This window comes from Platichthys flesus, chromosome 2, assembly GCF_949316205.1.
Source record: "Platichthys flesus chromosome 2, fPlaFle2.1, whole genome shotgun sequence".
NCBI lineage: Eukaryota > Metazoa > Chordata > Actinopteri > Pleuronectiformes > Pleuronectidae > Platichthys > Platichthys flesus.
The window spans coordinates 8,912,450-8,939,138 of record NC_084946.1 but is presented as its reverse complement, the minus strand read 5'-3'; the positions used below and the strand labels follow the sequence as shown (position 1 = coordinate 8,939,138).

At 41.4% G+C, this 26,689-nt stretch overlaps 1 protein-coding gene across 2 annotated transcripts; it reads left to right on the top strand.

Moving 5' to 3' along the window:
- The first annotated feature begins 3,230 nt into the window (after nt 1-3,230).
- LOC133961688 (protein kinase C delta type-like) lies at nt 3,231-25,250 on the top strand. 2 transcript variants are annotated; one of them, XM_062396974.1, is made up of 17 exons: nt 3,231-3,617; nt 15,378-15,505; nt 15,698-15,970; nt 17,773-17,941; nt 18,873-18,904; nt 19,002-19,087; nt 19,475-19,604; nt 19,697-19,797; nt 19,905-19,989; nt 20,173-20,297; nt 21,630-21,803; nt 22,013-22,104; nt 22,244-22,306; nt 22,472-22,610; nt 22,863-23,051; nt 23,213-23,341; nt 23,813-25,250. In XM_062396974.1, exons 2-17 carry the CDS (start codon nt 15,397-15,399, stop codon nt 23,969-23,971), a joined length of 2,055 nt encoding a protein of 684 aa, XP_062252958.1. In that variant the 5' UTR covers nt 3,231-3,617; nt 15,378-15,396; the 3' UTR covers nt 23,972-25,250. The 2 variants fall into 2 exon arrangements, with proteins under 2 accessions (XP_062252958.1, XP_062252948.1); XM_062396964.1 differs by having other exon boundaries at nt 3,232-3,617; nt 15,375-15,505.
- Nucleotides 25,251-26,689: the final 1,439 nt, after the last annotated feature.

Here is a 26,689-nt window from a genome sequence, read left to right as displayed (position 1 = left end):
CTTGTTCTCGTAAATCAACAAAAAGGTGAAAAGAAAGAGGGGGGGAATTATTCTGGATCTGCCCCCTAATATGCGTGTGTGTGTGTGCGTGCGTGTGTTTGTTTGTGTGTGTGTGTGTGCTCTTGTACAGCTATCTTTGTAATGAGCAGTTTGAGCCTACAACTTACGGAGTGAGGACATTTTGGGAAGTGAGGACCTTTTCTCCTCATTGTGTTTGGCATTTAGTTTGAATGGATAGTTAGGGTAGGGGGCTAGGGAATGCATTATGCCAATGAGTGTCCTCCCGAAGATAGCTGTACAAACATGTATGTGTGTGTGTGTCTCCTGCTGCGGTGAGAAACACTGGCGATGCTTGTTTTCTTATCAGAGTCTGAGAGGAGAGCTTCTCCAGCAGTGGTTGAAACAGGAAAGTAAAGTTGCTGTTTGGAGATAACTCAAACCCTGACACAATGTTTTACCAACTCTGTGTTACATGTCCCCATGTATGGGCTCAGACAAGCTCATTTCTGTTTCAGAACTCATCTGGTTTACCTCAACGCCATTTGAAAAAAAGCACTTGAACTTCTCCTTGTCTACAAACATGCAGCTCTCAGACTAGAGACTGTGTAAAAAAAAAAAGCTGAAGAAAGTCACAGGGAAGAGGAAATGAGGACAGAGAGATTGAGGCCCATTTTAGTCTGTGGCATGTCTCTTGATGAAACGGCAATTTCGTTCCTTTTTTAGGGATTGTTTTTTCACCCCTCCCTCCCTTCCTCTGTTCGTCTGCTCCTCTCATTACTCTCTCTCATGTTTGCCCTGGCACTGGTCGACGATGGCAGAAATGGACATCACAACAGGAACTGTCTGGTTTTGTCCGGACACAAGTCTAATTCACACAGCAAACACGAAGCAGGCTGATTCACATGTACAGTGTGAGTGCTGTCTGCTGTCATGACATCAGTGCTGTCACAGGAAAATGACATAACCTGCAGAGTCTCAACAACAGTCTGCTTTACGCCTATTGAACTGCACCAACTGGTGAAACCTCGAGCTGGAATTCTTCCAGGCAACAATGCTGTTTCTAATTTTAACCCTGGACTTCTGCAGCCCCAGGTGTTAGCAAGAAATTAACTTTATCACCGTCACATAACCGGTGGCTGACGGAAACCAGGCCCCCTTCTGAACTACATTTCTATCGTCAGAGGGTGTTGATGGTAAGGAAACCTTTTTTTTTTCTTGTGAGCTGGTGTAGTGGAGAAAAGCCTGCTTCCCCAATTTGATGTAGTTTCTGCTGAACCAGAATGTAGGGTGGAATAAAGCAAAGGGAGGGGTCACTGAAGTGCAAGTCCACTGGATATACCTTCTGAAAGGCAGAGGCAGGCTGTGTGCGCTGGGAAGGACAGGCAGAGGTGACTAATAAAAAGTCTCTGATTGTTTTATTGGGCTGTATATTTGTTTACAGCCACGGGGGCAGCATGAGGCTTTCCACAACAGCAGATAGAAAGTTACATTTTGTTCTCATTTGTTGTTGGCTTGAATTCAAGAAGACGTCTGTAACTGTACTGGACACACAGGAATCTTTGAATTTAACTGGGATTTAATCTTTGTTACAACCACTAATTATGGTTCAGAGAGATGTTGAAATCTCGATCAAAGTTTGAGCCTGGCTGCAAAAGCTTTCCGTGTGGATCCAAATATATTGTCCTCTGCTCCAAATGTCTGTGGTGGTGATGACTAACTCCAGGCTCACTCAGAAATCTCCATCAGCATTCCAACCTACTCACCTATTCTATACGTCATTGTTCTATTCTCTTTAGAGCTAAAAGTCCCCATTAGGAGCTGAGACAGCCTGGCCAAATTTAAAGGATTTTCTCTTAGTCATATGGTATTTGGTGCTTGTGTGTGTGGGAGAGGGGTGTTTGATGACTCAGCACCACATCACCACGTGGATATCCGTGATTTGTGTAGTAGAGGAGAGGGAGTGTGGAGGGGCTGTATACAAGTTCATGGCTGTTTTGGATTGGCCCATACAACTGTATTCTCTTTAAAACTCCCTCTGTGTGTGTGTGTGTGTGTGTGTGTGTGTGTGTGTGTGTGTGTGTGTGTGTGTGTGTGTGTGTGTGTGTGTGTGTGTGTGTGTGAGTGGGTCTGTCTGTATGTGTGTGTTTGTGTGTGTGTGTGTGTGTGTTTGTGAAGCCTACAAGGGCACTCCTTTTCAGATTACAGTCCGGCAGATATTTAAAAGTGCTAATCTGCTCAATAACGTTGTTACTGATTATCACTGGCTCATGGACTCTCCCCTATCTGGGATTGAGTATTATCTCCTTCGTCTATTTTTATGTCAAAAATGACGTGACGACTGCAACACCAGTCTTCTAAGGTGTCAATCTCATCATTACATTGATAAAAGTAAAATGAAAAGTACATTGCAGGGCAGCCAAACCGATGCAACGAACTTAAAATCGGTGAATCATCAGGAAATGTAATTATTTGGCCGGCTGCTCCTGTATTCGTTAGTCTACAGTGTGTAGAGGAAAGGAGAGCTCTCACATCTGCTGGGATCCCCTGTGTGTGTGTGTGTGTGTGTGTGTGTGTGTGTGTGTGTGTGTGTGTGTTTGTGTGTGTATCTGAGAATATACTTGATTTCCCCATTTGTGTTTTTTCCAGCCAAATACACATGTTTCACTTCAAGGAACATAAATGCTGTTGAACCTGCAAAACTGTGTATTCACTTCCTTGTGCTGCTGTGACACCGCCTCAGGTTTGTGGTTAAGACAAGGTGAATTATGGGAAGACGCAGCAGTATTCTTGCTCACCTGCAGCTGAGAACATTTCCAATTTCCAACGTGAAATATCCTGTTCGCAGAGCTGTCAGTCCGGTTCTGTCAGTGCTAAGCAAAGATAGAGCTGTTGATGTCACTGTTTACCTGAATGAGCGGCGTGTTTATTGCTGCAGCCATGTAGTTTCCCTTCTCTCTTTGTGTATGTGTGTGTTTTGGAGGTATTACTCATGCTGTGAGGACCTAAATCTGTCACATGGCGACAATAAGAAAGGCTCCGTAAATCAATTAAATCAGTTTTTTACAGTTAGGTTAGGTTCAGTTTTACAGTCGATTTAGTTTAAGATTGGGTTTAACTTAAGGTTAATGTTATGGTAAAGGTTTAGGTCGAGTTGGGGCTATGCATGGTTAGGATTGGAGTAAGTTTCTGATAAATCAATGTAAGTCTATGTAATGTCCTCTGAAGTCGCGCGCACGCTCGAGTGTGTGCGTGTAAGTGTTTGTGTGTTTTTGTGTGTGTGTGTGTGTGTGTGTGTCATTGGGAATTCACCTGGATGACGTCACACGTTCACTGCACACTGCACACTGCACCGCGCGCTGCCGTGGAGCCGCAGTACGGAGCCGAGCAGTCACAGAGGACACAGCGGAGACAGAGGCAGAGGACAGAGGAGACAGAGGAGACAGAGGAGGCAGAGGAGACAGAGGAGGCAGAGGCAGTCAGTTTGAATGAACAGCAGCGGACTCGAACACTTCCTGAAGCACACCCAAAGAGAGAGTTTTTGAAGTGGCACTTCCAGGAAAGACCGAGGTTCAAACACCAAACCCGCGACCAACCCGAGGCGGCTCAGCGGAAGAGAGGTAAAGTCTCAGTTTGGCGGCAAGTTTAGTTCGAGCTGGTAAAGAAAGAAAAGAAACACTTGAGCTCGGTCGGAGTAGAGACAGTAACAGCAGTAACTTTGTGTGTGTGTGTGTGTGTGTGTGTGTGTGTGTGTGTGTGTGTGTGTGTGTGTGTGTGTGTCAGCTCTCACAGTAATGAGGCGACTGTTTGGCTTTTGGGGGAATGAGAGAGTTACTGTGGCGGAATGTCTCCCTCCTCTCTGCTGTAGTTGTTGTTACGTAAGTTACGTTGAGCCTGGATTCAGTGCTCGCAGGTTCACAGCATGTGACTGAACTTCCCACTTCTCCACTGGCACTGGGGAAACTGGGTTAAACGCACCGCTACAACAAGTGTCGCATCCCACACTGTGGAAACACAGCAGTCTGCTGGCAGGTGAAAATGGAGCCAGGTTCAAACCGTGGAGTTCAAGTTTTAAGTTGTAATTATCGTTGATATATGTCACAATAATTTCTCCTTTAAGTTTAAAGACAGATTTGTGTGTCTTCTTCTTCTTCTTCTGTGTCTTGAGACTCTTCTTAATGAGCTGAGAAAGACAAACACACGATCAAAGATTTGACAAATCTGATGGAGAACGACTATAACACTGACTGCTGTCTGTCAAATCACAACCGAAACCAAAGAGACTCCCCCCCTTCCAGACTTTAATTACTCAGAACATATATATCCACTTGTTTTAACTAATGCACAATTAAACCAGTCGATATCAATAATTATCTTGATAAATCTCACATTATTCGTTTTTACTTTGGTTTTAAACTCTGTCTGAGCAGAGAATGACATACACATGATAAACAGCAAATCATTTTAACTATTCTGAAGTAGAACAGTTGTGTTTTTTTACTGGGCTTCTACAATACATAAGCATTACATAGATATATATTGAACTTTTTGCTGTATTACTATTGATTGTTCCGATAATAATTTATATGGTTTTACTGCCCGCCCAGAGCTAGTTAATATTTATCTAAAAGCCAGACAATCATTGTAGCTATTTAACCCTTTAGACGAAGGGATTCCTCTTATTTGTAAGTTAGACAACATAGCTCCCTTAACGACAACTTAATTACACTGACATGCAATAAACAACACATATTAACGTGCTACATATTTGTTTATAAAGTAGCGCAATCCCTTAAAGTGGCTTATTTCAGGTCATTTTAGTCAAAGTCTAGAGTCAAGTGGTTCTCTTAATGATACTTAAACTGCCCTGACACTAAAGGAATGACTGTTCTTCCTGTGTTCTGAGTTGCACACTTGTTCTTGGTCACACATTCATGCGGTTCCATTCATACTAGAATAAGGGGCTGCATTGGTCTGGCGTTCCACACATGCGCACATGATCCCACATTCCATTCCAGTGGATGGATATATTGTACCTGTAGCATGCGCAATTGACATGTACAGTCAAGCATGGTCGCAATTTGGGCTGCACCAGGAAATCAGTGTGGGCCCTAGCAGACATGAGTGGATGACTTGTGTCCCAGTGGACTGGCAGTAACCGAAACTATGAATTTACCGTAAGGGGCTCAGTTATGCAGGTTGCATACAGCCAATGTCTACAGTGCATATCTGGTTAACGTCATATCTGGTCAGTGGAGTTTCAGTGACTGTAGTTCCTCTTTGGTTTCTGGTTTGACAGCAGCCAGTGTCATGGCCGTCACAGAGACAATACAGATTATGAACAGCAGCGCTAGGCTCATTGTGTTTGAACTGGTATTGAAGCCAGTTTTATGCGCTCAGCTGTAACTGAAGTCGGTGAGTATGAATTGATCCTTCATGCCATTGCAATCAGGCTGGAGCCGCACCTTGTCATCAACCACGATACTGACAACTGTTTGTTGCCATGAGTACATCATTCTCATTGTGTCTTATGCTTGGCCTGTTTCTCAACCATCTACTTAGCACAAAAGGTGATGAATGCACGGAGTTACTGTTCGTGATGGCAGTGTTTAGCTTAAGGGAATTACCCGGCATTCTTGTGGCTGGAAATAACTCTGAATCCACAGTAGCTGACGTGACCTGTCAGCTCCACAGGTCCACTGAACACGTTGTCTTGTTTTGAAACATTGCCCTCATTGCTTGTGCAAGTCTTTTGTCACGCACTAGGACACAAGAACCTGTCTCCCGTTGTCATATTCTGGAGGCGCTGCAGCTTTGTGAGCGCAGGTAACACTATCCGCCTGCAGGTATTGGTGTGTCCATATTTGCTTGTGGCTCCATGAGCTGCTCGGAGGACACGGCTAGGACTGGAGACACCCTAAAACCTCAAAAGAACACTACGCTCATAAACACCTCGCCTTCTTGTATTACATTACATTTAATTTAGCTGACGCTTTTATTCAAAGCGACTTACAATAAGTGCTTTCAACCATGAAGGTACGAACCCAGAACAACAAGAATCATGAAGGTAAAAAACTACAAAGTGCTTTAAGTAAGTGACAATTAGGTGATACTAAATTGTTAGTTTCAACATTTTATTCAAGGTATAGTCGGAAGAGGTATGTATTTTTTATTTATTTTGATACAGGATTGCGGGATTGGGGTAAGCTTGAACAGAGCAAATGAAAGGACAAATTATCAACTACAGTAACAGCTTGGTATTGAACCAGCTCACCTTTTTTTTTATAAAATCAATCTGTGCCTGACAAATTGCACATTAGAGCAGTCAAGTACTGAAAGTCTGCATAATTAATTTTGTGGTTTGAATTTGGTAAATCTAGCTGCTCTACTTTTTATTTTGGTGCGCTGCTCTTTGTGAGGAGGCAAAAATGAAATAAACACCAGTACAGTTGAGAAATTTGGTCCATTTAATTGAATGGGTGTTTTCTTCAGTGTATCACTATTGAACACAAAAGTATGTGGCAAAAACATCTACAACACAATGTAGTCCCAGTATCTTCAAAACTACGTTTTCACTTCATGGAATTGTACTGTAGAATATTAAAGAATCCCTAATTGTCACCACAGTACACTACTGTGTATTTGATATAATGAATAGGAAGTGATTCTCTTAAGAGAACACCTCCAGTTAAACACACACACACGCAGACTCACACAAATACAAAGTTGGCGCAAGTTTGCAAAATCAATGCTGGGTGAGTATTTGTCCTTGGTTCCTCTCTCTCTCTCTCTTTCTCTCTCTCTCTCTCTCTCTCTCTCTCTCTCTCTCTCTATCAAACACAGACACACACACACACACACACACACACACACACACACTACATCATGGTATCCTACTCGGCTTTCCTCGCTCAGATGCTATTTTGTCTGACTTAACCAAGGCTTTGTGAACTGTGAGCTGGGCAGAAATGGACACCGCTCTTAATGCATGTGGAGAGAACACACACACACTTGCATACAGTGGCAGGATTAATTCCATGCTCGTATAGCAGGTTTGACACCATGCCAAAGTGCTCAGTCACAGAAACAGAGACAGAAAGTCAGAAAAGGTTAACCCTGCACAACATCTGAGGTTTGTGTCATTGTGTACTGGCAGTTCTCACATCCATTAGGCAGACAATGACAGCTTCTATTGATTTGGTCTTGGGTGAATTCACAGTCAGTATTAGTGGAATATAGGTATCGCAACAGCCACTCATCTCTGACCTTGAACCAGCTGTTCTTCAAACTTAAATCTCTTTTCTTTCTTGTACTAATTTGTGTGTGTGTTTGTTTGTGTGTGGGTGTCTGTGCGAGAGAGAGAGAGCAAGAGTTCACTTTTCCCGTTAACTGAAAAGTGAATTCAGTGGATGAGGTTAAGGTTAGGGTTAGGTCAGTTCTCCAGGAAATGAATGTAAGTCTAAAGTTTCCAGAGTTGACCTATGACAACGTGTGTGTGCACCCGTGTGTGGTTGGTGAAGGGGGTGTTAGACGTTAACCTTGGTTAGTGAAAGAAAGGAAGGCTTTGATTCTTTCAAGTCAGCCTCCGCTGAAATTCATTAAAGACTGCTTTGTTCTAGGTTATAAGTGTGTGTGTGGGTGTGTGTGTGTGTATGTGTGTGCCTCAGTGCACTTATGTACTTCTGGACAGGGTTAATACTGTAACAACACATACCATCGTGCTCAGTGTAAGACTTTTGGATTAAGGAAAGTTGTGTAAGACCTGGTGTTTTGCATGACTTTGTTTGTTGTTTGGGAGTAGAAAAGAAAATCAAATCATGGACTTGCCTGAAATTATATTACCTCCGTCAAAGAAGCAAAGCTGCATAGTAATTTTTGACTGGGTGTATATGGGTGCAGATCTGGATCCAGAAGACGATGGAAAACTTCTGAAAGTGTTAAGTACTTTAAAAAGGCAGACAGATGGGTGTGCAGACTTGACAGGGGTACATTATGTACTCTCAGTTCTATGTCCTACATGTGTGGAGCTAGGAAAGCAATATTGCAGCAGCAGATGCCCACTGCACATTCAACAGTGTAACCACAACTATAGAACAGCCTTTTTCAATTATGATCGTTTCATTTCCAATCTGCTATAATAAAGAGCGGCTTTGTGATGCAATAAATGTTTACACTCACATCCACACAGGTTATAGGTACAGGTGTGGTCTGGCCTGCCCGACTAACCATACTTGTACAGGTTAATTATAATCGTGGTAGGCATGTTTGTTCAGCTCTCATTTTCAGAGCCACCAGCTGTTCTATAGCTCCATCCAGCCAGGTTGCTCTGAGTCTGCTGTGGATCTTTTTGTCTTTCACTCAGCCTTGCACCCTGACTCGCTGTCATTGTGTCTCTCTTGAAATAATCTCAATAAACAGATTCTGCTTGTGAATATACAGGGTCGGGATGCCTTCCACTTACTGTTTGTAGTTTGACCAATCATGTTTGAGCAGTCAGGTGTCCGTGTTGCGAGGCAGAACACATTGACCCAATTGGCTTTTTAATTTATCTACATATATGCTGAGAGCTGTTAATAGAGATGTCGTCTGAACATAAAACACCCACAAAAAGTGCAGATGTTTGGGTTTTGTGTGGAGAACCGTTCTCACACTGGTCAGATTGTGAACAGTGTACGGCAAATGCAAGATAGACTCTTGGCTTGAATATTCACTGTTTCCACTTGAAGCTTCAAAATACTGGCCTTTGCCCCCAGACATTAATTTGTGATCAGATGATAGCCAATGGGCTTTGAGATTACTATGAGGTTAACCGCAAAGGTAACAAAAAATCTAGGGACAGCAAGGTTTTTTTTATTCTAACAAACCAGAAGGGATGAAACGACAGGACTATTTTCTTAAATTTCTTCCTGGACATTCCCTGACTTTGGTTATAAAATCATGATGTGAATGTGAAGTAGCTTCAGGGCGGCAGGTGAGTCAGCAGCCTCCAAATCTGATGCCCTCTCACATGATTTGTTTGATATCACCTGCAGCTCTCGTTTAGTGATCTGTGTACCTGCATCTGTCATCTCTGGGCTTTAATTACCATCCTGTCAGGTCTGTTTACATCACTCAGTAATGCACTGATGACATAATTACCACCTTAGTCTCTGACATATGACCAAAACCACATGTTCTGACAAAGGACATTTCATATCTAGATAATGATACGCATCTTCACTTTGTTGCTCAGTCCTTTTCTTGGCTATTTGAAATGGGCCTTGGCAGATGTAAGCTACAACAGCAACGGTTATCTCTTTCAATCTTTATCTTTCTCTGCCGTGAACAAAAACCTCTTATAAACATGTTTGGCATGATTCTTGCCCCTGTGGTAAAGGAGGTTAGTGGTGTTTGAGTCTGTTTGATAGAGTCTGCAGCTTAATTTTCAAGGCCAGTTTTCTGGGCCATGCTAGACCGCTCATACCTAAACCACGTCCATCATAAAGCCATTCTTTGGGAATGACTTGTTTGTCTTGGCTGGTCATAATGATTTTTTTTCTGTGTCAAGTTTACCCTCCTCCATGTTTGTTTGCGTCGCCCTCGTGTGGATTTTCTGCCTGCATCCAAGCTGTGTGGAAGTAGGCAAAGGCCTGTACAAATAATGACTGAATCCTAAAGAGTGATGTGCACAGTGACAAAACAAGCAAAAGAACATAAAAGGAAACCATAGACACTTTTCTATCATCACATGACCATCACCAGCTGACTTGCTTGTACTGAAAATGAAGATAATTCGTCAAGTCTAAATGGATCTTTAGAGTGAATGAAAGGATACTGTACGGGTGCTCGTCTCAAAGATGTAACACAGTTTGACTTGACCGCGGGGAGGAAAGCAGAGGTCTTACGAATAACAATGGCTTCACTTTGTTCAAATATCTGAGTAAATCCTGACAGTGTTACAGTGAGGCAGCACGCACAATGACAGGACCTTCGAACCAAAGCAGCTCAATGTTAAAAACACCTGTGCTTTTCAACCTGTCACATATTGAGGTATCTCAAAAAGGAAAAAGGTAGTCTGCTGAGAAAGCAGAATTTAAACCCTTAAATACAACTTATTTTGACATTAATTAAAGTTGTAGTTAACATAATTAATAAAGTCTGCATACCATTTAGCTGAGACAGATTCACAGTTGCTGGTTCTCTTAGGTAGTCTGACATTTGTTATAACACAGTCATTGTGATAGCTCTTAGTACGATGTGTGTGTGTGTTCCTGCTACTAAAAGATAAAATGTCACCTGTTGCCATTACTACATTCTTTAAATATAAAAATAATAGCACAATTGACTTTATTTGCCTCACACGTCAACACCATGAGCACAGTAGAAACTGTTGCCCCTTTAAAATATAAACTAACAGTTTAAGTGGACTGCGTGTAATCAGATCAATTAAGATACATCTAATCAAAGTCATAATATGTGGTATGTAGTTTCTTTTTGATAAGTGACTAAGACCTATAGACATCAGGCATCTACTGCAGCCGTATTCAGTTCTTGTTTGTTTTGGAGACTTTTGCCTCCCAGTCGGGGAGTGAAGCACATTTTCGGTGGGCTTGGTGTCAGGTAACTCACCTCAGTGTCCAGACAACAACATTCCACTGAGGCCATGAAAAATGTTGGGTTGTCTTTAGGATCTGTTTTTCTGCTGCATTTTACCATATTCGTGGGACTCTGTATAGAATAAAATCCTCAAATGTTGACATTAACACCTGTTGACATAAACAGCCACAATGCATGCTCCTTTGGTGTAAACAACTCTGGGCTCAGTCCTCAGAACAAGGATTAACCCTTCAACTGTGTGCTATCATCAAACATTCACAATGTGAATGCTACTCAGAATCCCTTCCAGCCATTCTGCAGGCGGCCAACAAATACAAAGGAACTCCCATCGCTGGTAAATGAAATGTCTCTTCCGTTGAGTTTTCGATGACTGTTGCTGTCATTCTCTGTGTAATTGTACCTGTCGTTGCTCAGACATGCTGATTAACGGCTGACGGTTAGGAGCTCCCAAACCTGCCAGACCGGCTCGTTCACTCTTTCCAGTACATGACATGTCTTATAATTCAGAGCATACCAAACCTCTGACTGCATCTACCAGCGTGACTTTAATCGTCTTCAGGGCTAATATGAGTGACAGAAGAAATGTCAAGTCAAGAGACATTTAATGACCTGCTCTAGTTACTAATGTCTTCTGGTTGTCATGTTCTCCACATACTGTGCCATCTTCCAGGTTGTGTATAATTTATGGATCATTTTGTGTTGTGCAAAGTAAGCACATACAGCGCAGGCAGGGAGTTCAGCCTCACATTTCTCTGCAGATGTTTCCGGCGAGGTCAAAAGCTAAGGATGATTTTTAAGAGTAACTCGGCCTCTCCATTAACTCTTAAAATGCTGTTCTTTTTGCTGGAAGCTGAAATCATTGTGGTTTGATCCAGTTAGGACTAATCTGGTTCTCTCATTCAGTCTGGTTTCTGCTCATGTCCACTGGCCTGCTTCACAGAATGTCTGCTTTTTTTTTCTTTCCCTCCCTCTTGCTCTTTTCCTCTACCCACCCCTTCCCCGATTGCATGTGCTCATTTTTTCCACTCCCTCTGAGGAAACAAGGCTCTCTTTTCTGTGTAGCAGAGCCGATGTATGTGTACACAAGAGCGAGTGTGTGTAAAGCCGAGAGAAAACTGGAAACAGGCTGCAAAATGTAGTTATTTTTTATATACTTTTGCATGTGCCAGACTCAGACAGTGATTGATATTTTAATAGTATGTGTGCCTGTCTGTGTATGTGCATGCTTAAGCCATACAATGAGAGCTCAAACAGTTTCTCGACCCTCCTGACCTTACTCAGAAATGGTTGCTTGTTTGTGTCCTCTTCCCATCTTAGGGTCAAACAAACGTGTTCTCCGCCTGGTAGAGTCACGGCAGAGTAGTGGACAAATGCAAATTTATATCCAGATATATACCTAACATGTAAAGTTGATACTAACATATCTTTATTTACTGAAGTGCACAACATATCTTCACGCTTAGACACGATGGTTGTCATGATCTTCTCTCCCAGCATGCTCAATGCCCCATCACTGGACACTTTTAAAGACCTCCTGAAGTCCACCAGTTCCTAAAAGACCTTTGACCACTAGTTCAATTTTCTCCAGTTCACATTTTCCTGCCTTTTTCCTGTTTCTTTTTTTTTTATCCTTACTTTGCAAAGTGGTCTTAGGCACCTTGGAATGCACTCTATAAATCCAATTTTTATACTTACTATTTTGAAAAATCTAAATCAAGAGCATTGATTCTCCCCGTAGTATTTCTGTCCACTCCAGCCCACTTGGTCACATGTGGCATTTGTCCAAAGGGAAAAGCAAAGTCAAACCTGAGACTAGCATTACCAAGAAGTTATGAGTCTTTACAGATTGTTTGTTTATGTGTAGTCGGAATAATTAGAAAAATTTGTTCCTGATGGGGAAGATTCACGTGAACGCCATCTCAGGTCGGAGATGTTGGTACTCAAATTGAAGAGTTGCTGACATCATCACTAATAACTAATGAGCATGATTTTACAATCAGTTCTAAATAGTATATTATTTGATAAGATTGTCAAATGTTGCATTTGTCACTTGCAAATTGCATGTCCATCTCCCACAAGCACACAACACCATACTTTTTAGCCAAGCAGTCATTTTAATGAATAACATGCACATTTTAAATCAAGTATCAGTTACACCCTTGATCCTTTTCTTTGCGCTTCATTATTATAGAATTATTGGAAACAGGTATCAATGTGTTGTTTAAATGCTATAAGCACATAAATTCTACACATTGTTGTTTCCAGCATCCATGGTTTTTCCATATAAAGCACGTGAATTCACAGTAAGTTACTGTCAGACAGTCCAAATAAGTCAAAAACAGGTCATATACCATTCAAAACTAGCCACTACCTAACTTTTGACTTAAGGAGCCGTTATCAGTTAAGTGATGGCTACTGAGTCGTCAGTTGTTGTCTAGGATATCACACAAGCCACCTCAGGATCGCAAGCCTGCCTCAGTACGGCTCTGCTGCCTCCTACACAACACTGATCCTGAGGGGTTTAGTTAATCAAGAACTATGTCCAGCTGCTCACAGTTGTACACATGAGAACATACACCTGAGATTTGCTCTGTGTGGGAAAGGTAATGGAAATCTCCACAGGAAAATGGTTACGAGCTTAATGTCTTCTCTCTAAATACCTGCATTCAGATGAGTCTTTAGTGGACAAAATGAAACATGATCTGATCGTACCAGAGCTGAAAATAGCATTTACACTATTCTACTACAGGCTGAGCAGAATACATGTACACAATGTTCATCCGGCACATACTGGTTTAGTCACTCAGGACCTCATTAGGCAGTCAGCAACGTGAAAAGCATTAAGAACTCAAACAAAACGTGTCTCCTCATTAATGATTAACTATAGAACAGAAACAGGAAGAGTACAGTACTTTATTATCCAGGGGCTTCATGTGCATATTCATGCTCAATACACAAGAAATGTATTTTTTAAAGGGCAGATTAACAACATTGAGAATTTAGAATGAGATGCTGTTTTTCCTCAAGGCACAGACGTGGGTGTCACTGAAATGACTATTAAACCACGATTATGTCAATGGAGCAAGCGACCGAAGCTTCAAGAGATCAACTTAAGGAACTTAAAAGCTCACAAGAATGCTGTGTGGAAATTCTTGGAGGATTTCTCGGAGATTGTTTCGCTGTTTGGGGAAGCAGAATGTAGACTTATACGCCCTCAGCGTCCTGCTAGTGTGTGACGCAGCATTTGTGTGACTCAAGTGTGAAATCGTAGTGATAGCATCAGAGGTTCAGAGAGTGTATAAGTGCAGTATTCTCCACAACATTGAGGATTGAATGCCTGGCCCCTTGTTTAGAACCTGTTGTAATTTATGTTATTACATGGCCCCTGAAATGGAGGAAGTGTCATTATGTAGCTGTTTTCACTGTTCAAGATCACTAATTCACTGATGTGTACTAAAAACTGAAAAAACAAGACAAGTTCTTGCCCTTCTTGTACCTTTCAAGATGCTGTGGTGTCCCGCTGCTACTTAATAGAAGAACATTTCTAGACACTGACTTAATCACACATGTTAGCTCTGGACAATTGTATATATATTTTCTGCATTAGATGAACACATTTTATCATTGTAAAGTTCTAAGAAAAGAGTTCATACTCCCTTTTCCCTGCTAACCGGATTTTTTCTAATTAAAAATATATAATAGGCATTTATTTTTGGGTTGTATTTATGTATGTTTAATTTATGTGTGTGTGTTAAGAGGGAAGTACACAGATCACGTGGAAAGCAGTGGTGAGCAATCTATCAATGGAGCAATTCAGTCTAAATGAAGCAAGAGGATTGGACACTTTCGCAAGTTGTGTTTTCTGTTTCATTTGTTGTAGCAGAAGTGTTAAATAAAATGTTCACTTCAGTATTATTTTCAAAGAATGTATTGATAAATCAAAAAATGCATTGTCTAGACTAGATTCTATTACTTAAAATATCACATTTCTAAAATTTGGCATTTCAGCTTAATGCAAGTTTAGAATATAGTCTAACATTAAAAGAGACAGAAAAAAATTGGAAAGGATATTTTCCTGTAATATAGTAAAAAGCTGCCTGGATGATCCCTTAGCAAATCAAAGAAATAGAACTGCGAGGTGTTCTGGTCAACTAATCTGTTGGTAGTGGCCCCCGAGCTTCAGCCTACACCACCAACTGAAAAAAGAAACACTAAAGGACCAAAATGTGACCAAACAGGACAACCACTATCTCCTCTGCAGAATAAAACAAAAGCCTTTTGTGCGCTCGGAATGGCCAGGGCTGATGCTAAGTATAGACAGTTCTCTTTTACGCCAAAATTACAGGGTATATGCAGGTTTTTAAATGTGGGTGAAAGTGCTGAAAAACATGATTTATTGCCAAAGGGGTTTGCCCCTTCTTTGAAAAAGGGGCTTTTGATATAGTCAAAACACCTTAAAAGAAGAAGGCCAGAGCCAGAAATGTACTCATTACATAGAAACTTTACATTTGCCTTTGTCAGTAACACTGGAGCTTTGTTTTAAAAGTTTGATATTTCTGACTTTCTGTCACTATGCGTCTCAGTTCAGGAGGACCTCTGTGTTCCCTCATCCATCATTACTGGCAAATCGTTTCCTAAGTTTGTCTTAAGTTGGACACTTGAGCTTCCTCTGTAGTTTTCATCAGAGAACAGTGACACACTATGAGTGACGCTAGAAGAAGATAAGCATGAACGTGCGGTGATATGAGATTTTGAGCTCTGGGTCTGTTTCTCTGTTCCAGGAGGCGTCGGTGAGTGGTCACCATGGCACCCTTCCTGCGTATCTCTCTTAATGCTCATGACATGGGCGTTTTGACTCCTCAATCTGAACCTCCCATCTGTGCCGTCAAGATGAAGGAGTCTCTCGACACAGGTATGTACTGACGCACACAACCTCAGTTTAATACTATTAACAGTCACCATCTGCTGAGCTCAAAAGTCAGTTTAGTAAACTTCAACAAGGCCAGGAAGTTTCTGTTAGTTAATGTGCTGTGACTGTCCTGAGAATGAAAAAGTAAAAGATGAGCATTTTCTTCCAATGGATGATCCCAATGTTCTCTCACAGAGCGAGGAAAGACCCTGGTCCAGAGGAAGCCCACCATGTATCCAGGATGGAATTCCAATTTTGATGCTCACATTTATGAGGGGCGTGTCCTAGAACTGGTTCTCATGCAGAAGACTGATGAGCCATTGGCCAAGGCCACAGTGGGCGTGTCTGTACTGGCAGAACGCTGTAAAAAGTCCAAAAGCAATGGACGTTCTGAGTTCTGGGTGGACCTACATCCTTCAGGGAGGATCCAGATGGCTGTACAGTACTTCCTGGAGGACGCTGATGCAGGTAAAATGTCTACATCCTATAAACTTAACATTTGTTTTAACATTTAACATTAAATAAATTGCAGATTCCCAAAAATACCAATTGAAATAAGCAAATACAAATAGAGAATATGGTTCTGTCTGGGTATTTTATGATCAGAATTTAGTGACAGGTGTCTAGAAACAAAGAACATGACCTAATCAATTTTGGCTTCAGTTATTTTAAATCCTTACTGTGACTGTAAATGTATTTCTTTCAATTTTAAAACAAGTAGTTCCCTGACTGGGAATCATACCCAGGCCACAGTGGTGAGAGGACCAAATCCTAACCACTAGACCACCAGGGAAGAGTGTCTGTAGTAGGACGATAGTCTGACATCATCAACTGTGAGGACCACCACCTCCTTCTTGTCTCTTATTCTTGCCCCCTCCCTTCAGTCTTTTCTCACCCCGGAATCAGTCTCCTGTATTTTGTGTGATATGCGATGCCCTCTACTGGCAGAAATGATCCTCATCAGGGGTTCATTTCCATGCGTTTTCTGCAAACATCCTCACATGTTACTTAATGTCAGCCTCTCTGAAGAGTGTGCAGTTAGCATTCTTTGGCCCAAATATAAAAATATATCTGGCTAAATCACATTGTGCTTTTCAGTCGTGGGAAGGAAACAAACGTTACTGCAACAGCTCTTCATGTTCATGTAGACAATTATCTTTGGGGCTGGCTTTGCATAGACACACTGTTTGTAGTCCTTTGGTTTCAAATGGAGATGATAAACTTGTAGGTTTGAAGATATTTCATAGAAGTGCTCTCTCCATTAGCCTTTAGTGGTCGGGATACTTTACTGGAAACAAATGATGGCTAAGTCCCCTGCAGGGAACCCAACTCACTGCCTACATGGAGTGGACTGGGTGAGATTTACCAACTGGTTCTGGTTATGAGAGTTACTTTTGTGGGAGTCGAACAGACAGGGGTTCACTGTTCAGGGTCGGAGGGGGTCATGAGAAGGAGGTGTGCCTACTGTTATGAAAGAGATCCCTACTCCGTTAGCTCCCTCCTACACACTCCACAGGTTTCCTGAAAAGCAGAGTATTTTTAGGTATGTGTGAACAGCCCTCGACGCTGTCTGCCTACCCTGTCTGTCATTGCCCCCTCTCTCTCTCACTCCCACTTTCTTGGCTCACTGAAACACTGTCCAAACACAAACATCTGTCAGGAGAATGGCAGAGAGGAAGTTGGCTTATCTCACTCACCTCATCACTCTTCCCACTTTTCCCCAGTCTAACAATTCTCTCTGTGAGGCTACTTCTTTTTCAAATTGTTCTTCTTCTGAACCCCTCCATAACGCCCACCCACTCTCCCTATCTCTTCCAGAGTTTCTGTTTTCTTTGTTTACTTCTCCCACGCCTCCTTTTACACTCTTCCCTGGGTGACTTTTGACCCCACCCTGTTGACTTGAGTCAACTGCAGCCGCCTAAACAGAAGGGCATTATTCTCTGTTTGCCGTCGAGTTCCCAGCATTGCCTGCAGCCTCCTTCTTTATCAAACAGGGCTTTTGGACAAAGTATCCCTTGGATATTTGAGTGATTAATTCCCACTGTGATGTCATTTAAAAGCCCACAGTGCTTGATCATCATTACTAGTTAGACTGTTAAATAAAAGTAGGCGGATTAATTAAGCAAACAAAGAGTCATTGTTTATGCTTTTGAGAATCAATAAAAAGGGAGTTTGATAACGCTTCATTTCAAAGTTCACCCTGTAGTCTTTAAGATTTGAGCAGACAAAGTAACTCAGTTTGATTTGCTTATGTAAATGTTTCTCCTCAGTGTCTATGAAGCGGTCGGTGAAGCTTCCTCCGGAGGATGGAGTCATGACCCTCAACAGGAGGAGGGGAGCTTTCAAGCAGCCCAAGGTTCACATGATCAAGAACCACGAGTTCTGCGCCACTTTCTTCGGCCAGCCCACCTTCTGCTCTGTGTGCAGAGAGTTCCTCTGGTGAGAGTCCTGCATTTGTTACGTGATTCCACTACGTCACTGTTACACTTGTGTGCTTTAGCTTGTTCACATATCAAATACTTCTTTCTCTTTGACGTTTAGTGTTTATGAGTTCCAGGGAAAGGATACTGTTTGAATATGACCCGCCCAGAAGCAGCTAATACGCCTGTCAGCTTGTTTTTATAAAATGTTATTATGATCAGCGTTGTACTTTTTATGAAGATGCCACTGGCGCAGCTTTAATAAACTCAGACCATTTGTGCCATCACTTACTGAATATTCTCTGGGCACCAAATGGGATAAAAACATCAGTTGGCCAATAAGAAAAGCCGGGCCCCCCCATGGGTATTTCTCAAAAGACCAATTAGTTTCAATTCTAGTTTCCTAAATGGAACAGTGCCGGTGGGCAGGAGTGATGGTAGAAACAACAGCAGGGCTGCTATTGTGGGAATGAGTCACCGTCTAGGGAAATCCCACAAGGCTATCATGATGTTTTCCAACTATGTCAGCAGGACTAACCTGTGAGCAAAACTCCCCGTCTCACAAAATACAGTAGTTTATTTTCTCTCAAGAGACAAGCAGGAGGAAATGGAAAGTTGTGTGTCCCGATATACCACCTGAAAATGTGTATTTGTATTAGTTTTAATCATGATCCAAGATGTGCATGAAAAAAACTTAAAACCCTTTAGTCACTGTTATTCAGTTCTCTCAGGTTTTCTTAGAGTTCTTTATTTATATAATACTTTGAATAATAAATGTCTGACAGTTCAGATATAGATTAGAAGTTTTTGCACAATGGAGACAGTCAACTTGTGCATTTTATTAGAATACATAAGTGACACCGTCACAGTCCAAATAATGAAGCATCTCAATTATATTTCTCAGCCATGTTTTTCTCTCATTTCTTTCCATCTCTTTTATTCCATTTTAGGGGGCTCAACAAGCAAGGATACAAGTGCAGACGTGAGTGTTGATTTAATTGCTAACTACATTTTAACAGATGTTATGCTTTTTCTATTCATCTCGCTTATCAAAATATGTTCTTGTTTATTTCACTCAGAATGCAATGCTGCAATCCACAAGAAGTGCACCGAAATAATCATTGGCAGGTGCACTGGAACTGCAACGAACAGCCGTGATACTGTGGTGAGCAGAAGTTAATGTTCTCCAGCGTGAAAGCAACACTCCACCTCAGATCTGATACTGACTGTGAACTTGATTTACAGAGTTATCTTTGTATTAATTCTTCCAAGCTATGATTCGAAACTGATTTAGTTATTCTCTCCTGCTTTTATGGCTTATGCTCTGTTATAAGGTAGAACATTAATCATTAATTTGATCCTTGTGTAATTCCATGAATAAAAAAATATTTTATATTATACTTAAACACTTCTGGAAAGGACAGATCCAAGTGGACAGAATGTATCTATATTAAATTTAGTACTGAAATCTATGGCTGAATGTGTTAAAGTATTAGTTGTAGAATTTTATTTTGACTTTGACATATTTCTGTGTGTGTGTGTGTCTGTGTAGTTCCAGAAAGAGCGCTTCAAGATTGATATGCCACATCGTTTCAAGCACTACAACTACAAGAGCCCTACTTTCTGTGACCACTGTGGCAGTCTGCTGTGGGGTCTCTACAAACAGGGCCTCAAATGTGATGGTGAGTCCCAAGTGTTCATGTTTGTTTTTTTGTCGGTCAAACTTTCATCGTATTCTCCCTCACAACTTGACATTTGCTTCACCTGTGAACAGACTGTTGCATGAACGTACACAGTAACTGTCAGAAGAAAGTGGCCAATATGTGTGGAATCAACCAGAAACTCCTGGCAGAGGCTCTGTCTCAAGTCGCCCAGGTTAGCACTGTAACAAACATTTGAGTTTGTGTTGATTGTGTCAAGTCAGTGTTGTAAAATATGTACATTATCATAATTGTTTCAGCAAAAACCTTTTTCTTCCTCAGAAATCTATCAAGAAGCCAGATGACTCCAATGCATCAGACGTTGGGATCTACCAAGACATCCAAAGTGCAATAGTAGACCCTAGTGGTAAATTGTGTTCATTTTAGCACACACACATAAACCCTGCAAAGTCACTGGAATTAAATCCAGTTATATAATGTTAAAATAGGTTTTGTTTAGTTCAAAATCAGGTCTGTTTATATGTGTTTTCAGTCAGGTTTTCTTATATGGTTACCTTGTATGTGCAAACTTGTATTTATTTACTTGTAGCTGGTAACGGGAAGGCAGGAGAGGGCGTGAGTCCAGTCCCAGTGGCCTCTACAGTCCCCCGGGTACACCTCACCCTGAACCACCTTGTGTTCCACAAGGTGCTGGGCAAAGGCAGCTTTGGAAAGGTGTGTCCCATGATCCCCATCTCTGAACATGTTCCTGAATTTAACATGATATGTTTGTCCATACACAAAACTGTGTAAGCCAATGTCTGAAACCATTAGAAGTGAAATTACTAAGAAAAACAGGAATGATGAGAGGTGATACAGGTGAGCTCTGATTGGCACTAATCCTAAAGAGACAGATTCTTATCACATCTTGGGTTATCACACTCCATCATCAAAGTCTGTCCCTCTCCGTCCTTCAGCAACATTTGTTATGCCTCTGCACCAGTGACAGCCGTAGCTCAGCTAAGCTGCTTTTAGCATCTGGAAAATGTGATATACTAGGAACAACTTCAAATCGTGAACAAAGTTTCACTTGGAGAACAAAAGTCACATGTCAAGGTCAATGTGTCCTACATTTGGCTTGAACATTCACTTAGATTCAAAGATGACTTCTGTAGATTTGGTGAAAAACAATTGGAGGAAATCTAAACAATTGATATTCTCTTAGAATTTTTTGACATTTTGTACATCAGGACCAACAACTCAATGGACAGATGCTGGTTACATCTACAGCACTACAAGAGGGATTTGTGAATTTCTTTCACTAACCTTTATTTCATTAAGCTTTAGGATCACTTTACGATTGCCTGTTTGACTTTGCTTGCCACGTAGCTCTCTATAACCAGCTCATCTCCTCTGTTATCCAACTTCACTCAAACCCCCTGTGATAAACCTGAATGCAATGTATGCTAATTTGAATTTGTCACCCACCTAAGGTGGTACTGTGACAAAAACAGACACTGGTTTTACTTATTTTCTCTTGTAAAAGTTACAATCTATAATTTAACAGAGACTATCCATGTTCTTTTCTTATAAAGTTACAACTTAAATGTTAAATATTGCAAGAAATATATTTTCTTGCAATATTAACCTCCCTCTCTTAGCTCCGTAATTTATTCTTCTCTGACTATGGTGTCGTACATTTTTGATGAACTAGGCTAGCAATACATTAGTAGATCAATATTTCCTCCACTACTTGTTAGATTACTTTCTTCATTTACTGGAGTGGGAGATGGTTTTCAGAGCTGTGTTACTCCATCAATATTCAACATTTAACAAATCCTACATCCTATAAAGGCTGACCTATTTCAGGAAAAAAAGAGTCACAAAGTAGAGAAGTTTAATTTATATCCAGGCCCATTGTATCCTGGTGGCAGTGCACTGAGATAGAGCTTGATCAGGAGATTTGAATAACTTCCTCATCTCCATATTTTTCCTATAAATATACTCCCAAATACTGCTGTAATCACCCTGATGAAGTGCTCACGCTGCATGACTCTGTCACCCCAGGTACTGCTGGCAGAGCTGAAGGGCCAGGGTAAGTACTTTGCCGTGAAGGTTCTGAAGAAGGATGTCGTCCTCATGGATGATGACGTGGAGTGCACCATGGTGGAGAAGAGAGTCCTGGCCCTCGCTTGGGAGAACCCCTTCCTCACACACCTCTACTCCACGTTCCAGTCTAAAGTAAGCAGACACGTACTGAGAGTTTCACGATTAAAAGCTTGAAAAGCATCTTCTCATATAGGGAGTCAATCTGGGTCAGGATGGTAAGAGCAACAATTCCCAGTTGTCCATGAGGACCCACACACCTACCCCCTTTATCTGAACCCCGTCACTCACTGTCTCCTCATGCCTCATTTATCTGAGTTGACATTAATGTGTTGTTTGCACAGGAGCACCTCCTCTTTGTGATGGAGTACCTGAATGGGGGCGACTTGATGTTCCACATCCAGGACAAAGGGCGCTTTGATCTCAACAGAGCCACGTGAGTAAACTAGGAAACCACGTTAAGAAACATGAGTGTCTTGGCAGTTGTCATTTTGCACAATTGAGGATGTGTGTCTGATGCTTTTATTCACAGTAAAACAGTGTTTAATAGTTGCTTTGTACATTTCAATCCTCAGATTCTATGGTGCTGAGATTATAGTGGGCCTGCAGTTCCTTCACTCAAAAGGAATCATCTACAGGTTAAAAAACATTTTGCACCAGTGTTTACAATCTATATATTAAAGTTCAACAGATCAGTTTAGAACTAAATCTCTTTTTGGATTTTAGACTGCAGTCATTTTAGCAGAATATACTGTACAACAACTGATGGAATTGGAATTAACTCTTTCTGTGTCTTTCTGTAGAGATTTGAAGCTGGACAATGTGATGCTGGACAAGGATGGACACATAAAGATTGCAGACTTTGGCATGTGCAAAGAGAACCTGTTTGGAGAGGCCAGAGCCACAACATTTTGTGGAACACCAGACTATATTGCACCAGAGGTTCGTCTTAAAGCTTAGAGGACATTTAGTAGTATTATACCATAACGTCTGCCTTAAAATCCTATATACATATTAATTCTGCTGTATAGTTTAGAATAAATCTGAAGGGCCATGTATTCCTTCATTGTTTTGCAATATATGCCACCCTGCGGCTGGTAGGAGGCATTGCATTGTCTGTAGTTACATTTCCTTTATGTCCTTATTCTCCTTATGAACATCTCATGTATCTGTCTATCTATCTATCTATCCTAGATCCTGTTAGGACAGAAGTACACCTTCTCAGTGGACTGGTGGTCTTTTGGTGTGCTAGTGTATGAGATGCTGATTGGTCAGTCACCTTTCCAAGGTGATGATGAGGACGAGCTGTTTGAATCCATCAGGTCAGACACCCCTCACTACCCTCGCTGGATCTCCAAGGAGGCCAAGAACCTGATTGAACTGGTGATTAAATAAAGTTCTTATACACAGTTTGTCCCACAAAGGCAAATATATCATAAACATGAATAGATGTCATTGTAAGTATTTCCTTTTTACACAATATAGTATGAAAGGGAGTTGTTTTGCTGTTTCTGTATTGAATCAGTTATATCCTGTCATTTTAGTTGTTTGATCGAGACCCCAGTCGAAGGTTGGGCGTGGTGGGAGACATCCGTAAACACCCCTTTTTCAAATCCATCAACTGGCCAGTACTGGAGAGGAGAGAGATGGACCCCCCTTTCAAGCCCAAAGTGGTATGACCCTATGATTTTTTTTATTCCTGAATAACCTATGTGCTGCCAGAAATCCTCTTCAGTTAGAAACTCATGTTAGAATTATTTATTACAGCAGCAGAACGTGGTCAGAGATTGGATTCTGGGCTCCTTATCACTCCCATCAGATATGATTGCATGAAGATAATTATGGGGCATATTTATGATGAACAAATAAACTTTAAACTCCCTGTCCGAGGCTGCAGGAGGATGAGGTAGATGAGTCACTGTCAGGCAAAGGGAGACATGGAAAATATCTGCAGCTTAAAAAGACAACTAAAATAAGAGGATCTGTTTAATAGAGAATTCTGGAGAGTGAGATATGTCACATGGGTGAAGTAGTGGAGCCAGAGTTGGCTACCTGAACTTTCGAGAAAGCATTGCTCCATTTGTGTTAATATAACTGCATGCAGCCTGGATACCAAACTAAAATCCCTGATCTACCTCCCACAGAAATCTGCCAGTGACTGCAGCAACTTTGACAGAGAGTTCCTAAGTGAAAAGCCTCGCCTCTCACACGCAGACAAGAACCTCATCGACTCCATGGACCAGGCCGCATTTGCTGGCTTTTCCTTTGTCAACCCCAAGCTAGAACAAATGATAACCAAGTGAACAAGCAAAATGGTTTCCCTGGAAGCACGGTCCTAGCCCAGCAAACCAAAACAGGTTGATATCCTAATCTCATATCAACTGGATGGGCGACAAGAACGTGAAAAGATTTGGGCTGGACTATGACCTATGCACTTCCTCTGTCAGAGGATGAGATAAAATAATACTGTTGTTTGCCAATGTTTAAAGCGATAATCATGTCTCAGCGGTCAAACATTTAAAGGTGTATAAAAGAGTCTAAAGCTGAAGGAAATTAAGGGAGATTCTAAAAGAAACCAATGTTACTTTAATCAATACTGGGGGGGTGGTCAATTCTGCAGTTTGCTCTTTCTTACTTTTCTGTGATCTTGTTCTTCTTGTCATGATCACATCTTGAATCTGTACAAATCGTCTATTGGACAGAATTTGAATGAATTTCTCTACATTTGAATTCATAGGCATGTGCACACGCCCCTTATTTAGTCATACAAATATATCCACCCTGCACCGCACACGCATGTCAGGAGAAGTCAGTGGTACAGACAGTATTCACTCTCACCCTGTGTTGCTTTGCCTGTTGCATGCCCGCTTGCACATCCCCATCTGGGAGTGTGTGTTAGCACATGCATCCCGGTGTGTGGGTGTGTGCAGGTATTTTCTTAGATGCAAATTGTGCTGCTGTGCCCGGTAACATTGTCTGCTTTACAATGAAACCTTGGTTTATCCAGTCGTCATAGGAAGAATTGTAGCACAAAGCTGGGAGAGGGAGAATGGGGGGTTGTTAAATCCCCCTGAATTAAGCTTGTTGAGGAGCTTTTCCCCTCACACTGCACATACACACACACCTCAAAGAGTGTGAGAATTTAACGCAGATATCTGCATGTTGTCTTATTTTCTCTTTCTCTGCCAATGATGTCAAACCTCCAGCTGCTCATCAAACTAAAGCGTAACGTAAAACAATCGATCCTCATGTCATCCTCGGGTGCATTTCCTGGGGTGTCAGCAGACTTACTGGGAAGAGCTGTAGCAACGGTGTGGTACTATACCTGAAGTATGTGTCTAGAAGGATGTGTCATTTTGTGTAGGAGGGAGGGGCTAATGTCACTGGAAACACAAAATTCTTTGAGATGTATTATATTACTTGAATGTAGGAATTTTGAACATGAGAATAATAATGCTGTCTATGTAAAAAAAAAAACATTATGTACGTAACCATGAGCTGTCTCCTGAGTTAAGGGTCTACTTTTTTTACTCTCCTGGTCTTTTACATCTGATTATAAATAAATATAATATAAACTCAAAATGCCTGTCTGTTTGTGGATTTATTTTTTTCATTTTACATCTATTGTTGAAGACTTGTATGTCGCAGGGCTTCACGTGTAAACATTTATTCGTGTAGCCTATTGTAAAGACAAACCGTAGAATTTCTACCATTGTGGCAATGATACTGCAGCACCTGACCGCCGAAAAGAAGAAGCTCTCTGTAGGAAGACCTGTTGGGATTTACTGCCACGTAGCGGTCAGGTGATATAACTGCTCCCTCCCATGTCCTTTCCAATGTGTGGACTGGACGCATTCCTGCAGTGCGCACGGCTGACCCTGTCCTTGTCCTCTGTCCCCAGCAGTAATCCACTGGCTGCTGCAGGATGTGAACACTGAACAAACAGGCCCTGTAGAAGCTGCAGTCTGCATCCAGAGATACAACCTCATCCAAGCCGTTGAGAACATTTGCCTTTATGCAAAAAACAGCCTTAAGCCTGAATGTAGCATTCAAGTTACAGACTTCTTAAAAATAAAATGACCCCCCGCTATTGTCGGGGTCAAAATAAAATGATAAAAAAAGGACAAATAATTGATTTTTTTTATAGAATTTTTATTTGCAAAACCTTATTTCATTATACTAGTTTTACAGTCTGATGAATGGGAGCTTATAGAGAGAGAGAGAGAGAGAGAGAGAGAGAGAGAGAGAGAGAGAGAGAGCACCTCCGCACTTGTGATAAAATTATTGAATTTAAGACATGCCTTTTGAATTATGCACGGAATGTCCACGACTGTTTCCACTGTTCGTGCAACGTCCGATCGCTTCTGTGATGCTCACATTTCATGCACTGTTTCAACAAACCGCGGATATCTTTTTTTTTGGGGGGGGGGGGGTCTTTTGTCACACCAGGCATCTGAAGGCTTGGTCTATTGTGGACGATAATGCGAGGCACTGTAGCTCTGCAGTCCAAGTGAGCGGCAGAACCTGTTTCAGACACCGCGGATTATGTGCGAGCTCCCGCAGACGACCACACTTCATATTCATATAAAGGAAGCTCGTTTATTAACAGGAAACATGGACTTCGCGCTGTCGTTTGCAGCAGTTTCTCCCGCCCTCCCCCCCCATAACCAAAAATAATAAAAACCCGAGCTGAGATCCCACACAGCAGGAATTATATTATAACATGGGGCTATTGGGATTTATTTAGGAAGCAGCAGAATTCAAAGGCGCAGTGTGGGGGATTTAATTTACTTAAAATGAATTTGAATAAGGCAATTTGTGGTCATTTTCAATAAGACTATAAAAACGCGACTGCAACACACAGGGCGCAGATTTTTTTTGTGGTTAAAAAAAGACACGTTGCACTTATGGAAAGTGGGTCGATGAGAATTGTATTCAGCTCAACCGATGTAGAATCATTAAACGCCATTAAACCACTGATCACTTTCTGTTTATAATAAATAATAATAAATGGATTTTTT

Coding starts and splice junctions, on each gene's coding strand:
- LOC133961688 (XM_062396974.1), top strand. CDS start 15,397: ATGGCACCCTTCCTGCGTATCTCTCTTAATGCTCATGACATGGGCGTT. Junction 19,605..19,696: donor ACAGGGCCTCAAATGTGATG/GTGAGTCCCAAG, acceptor ACCTGTGAACAG/ACTGTTGCATGAACGTACAC. Junction 19,798..19,904: donor CTCTGTCTCAAGTCGCCCAG/GTTAGCACTGTA, acceptor TTTCTTCCTCAG/AAATCTATCAAGAAGCCAGA.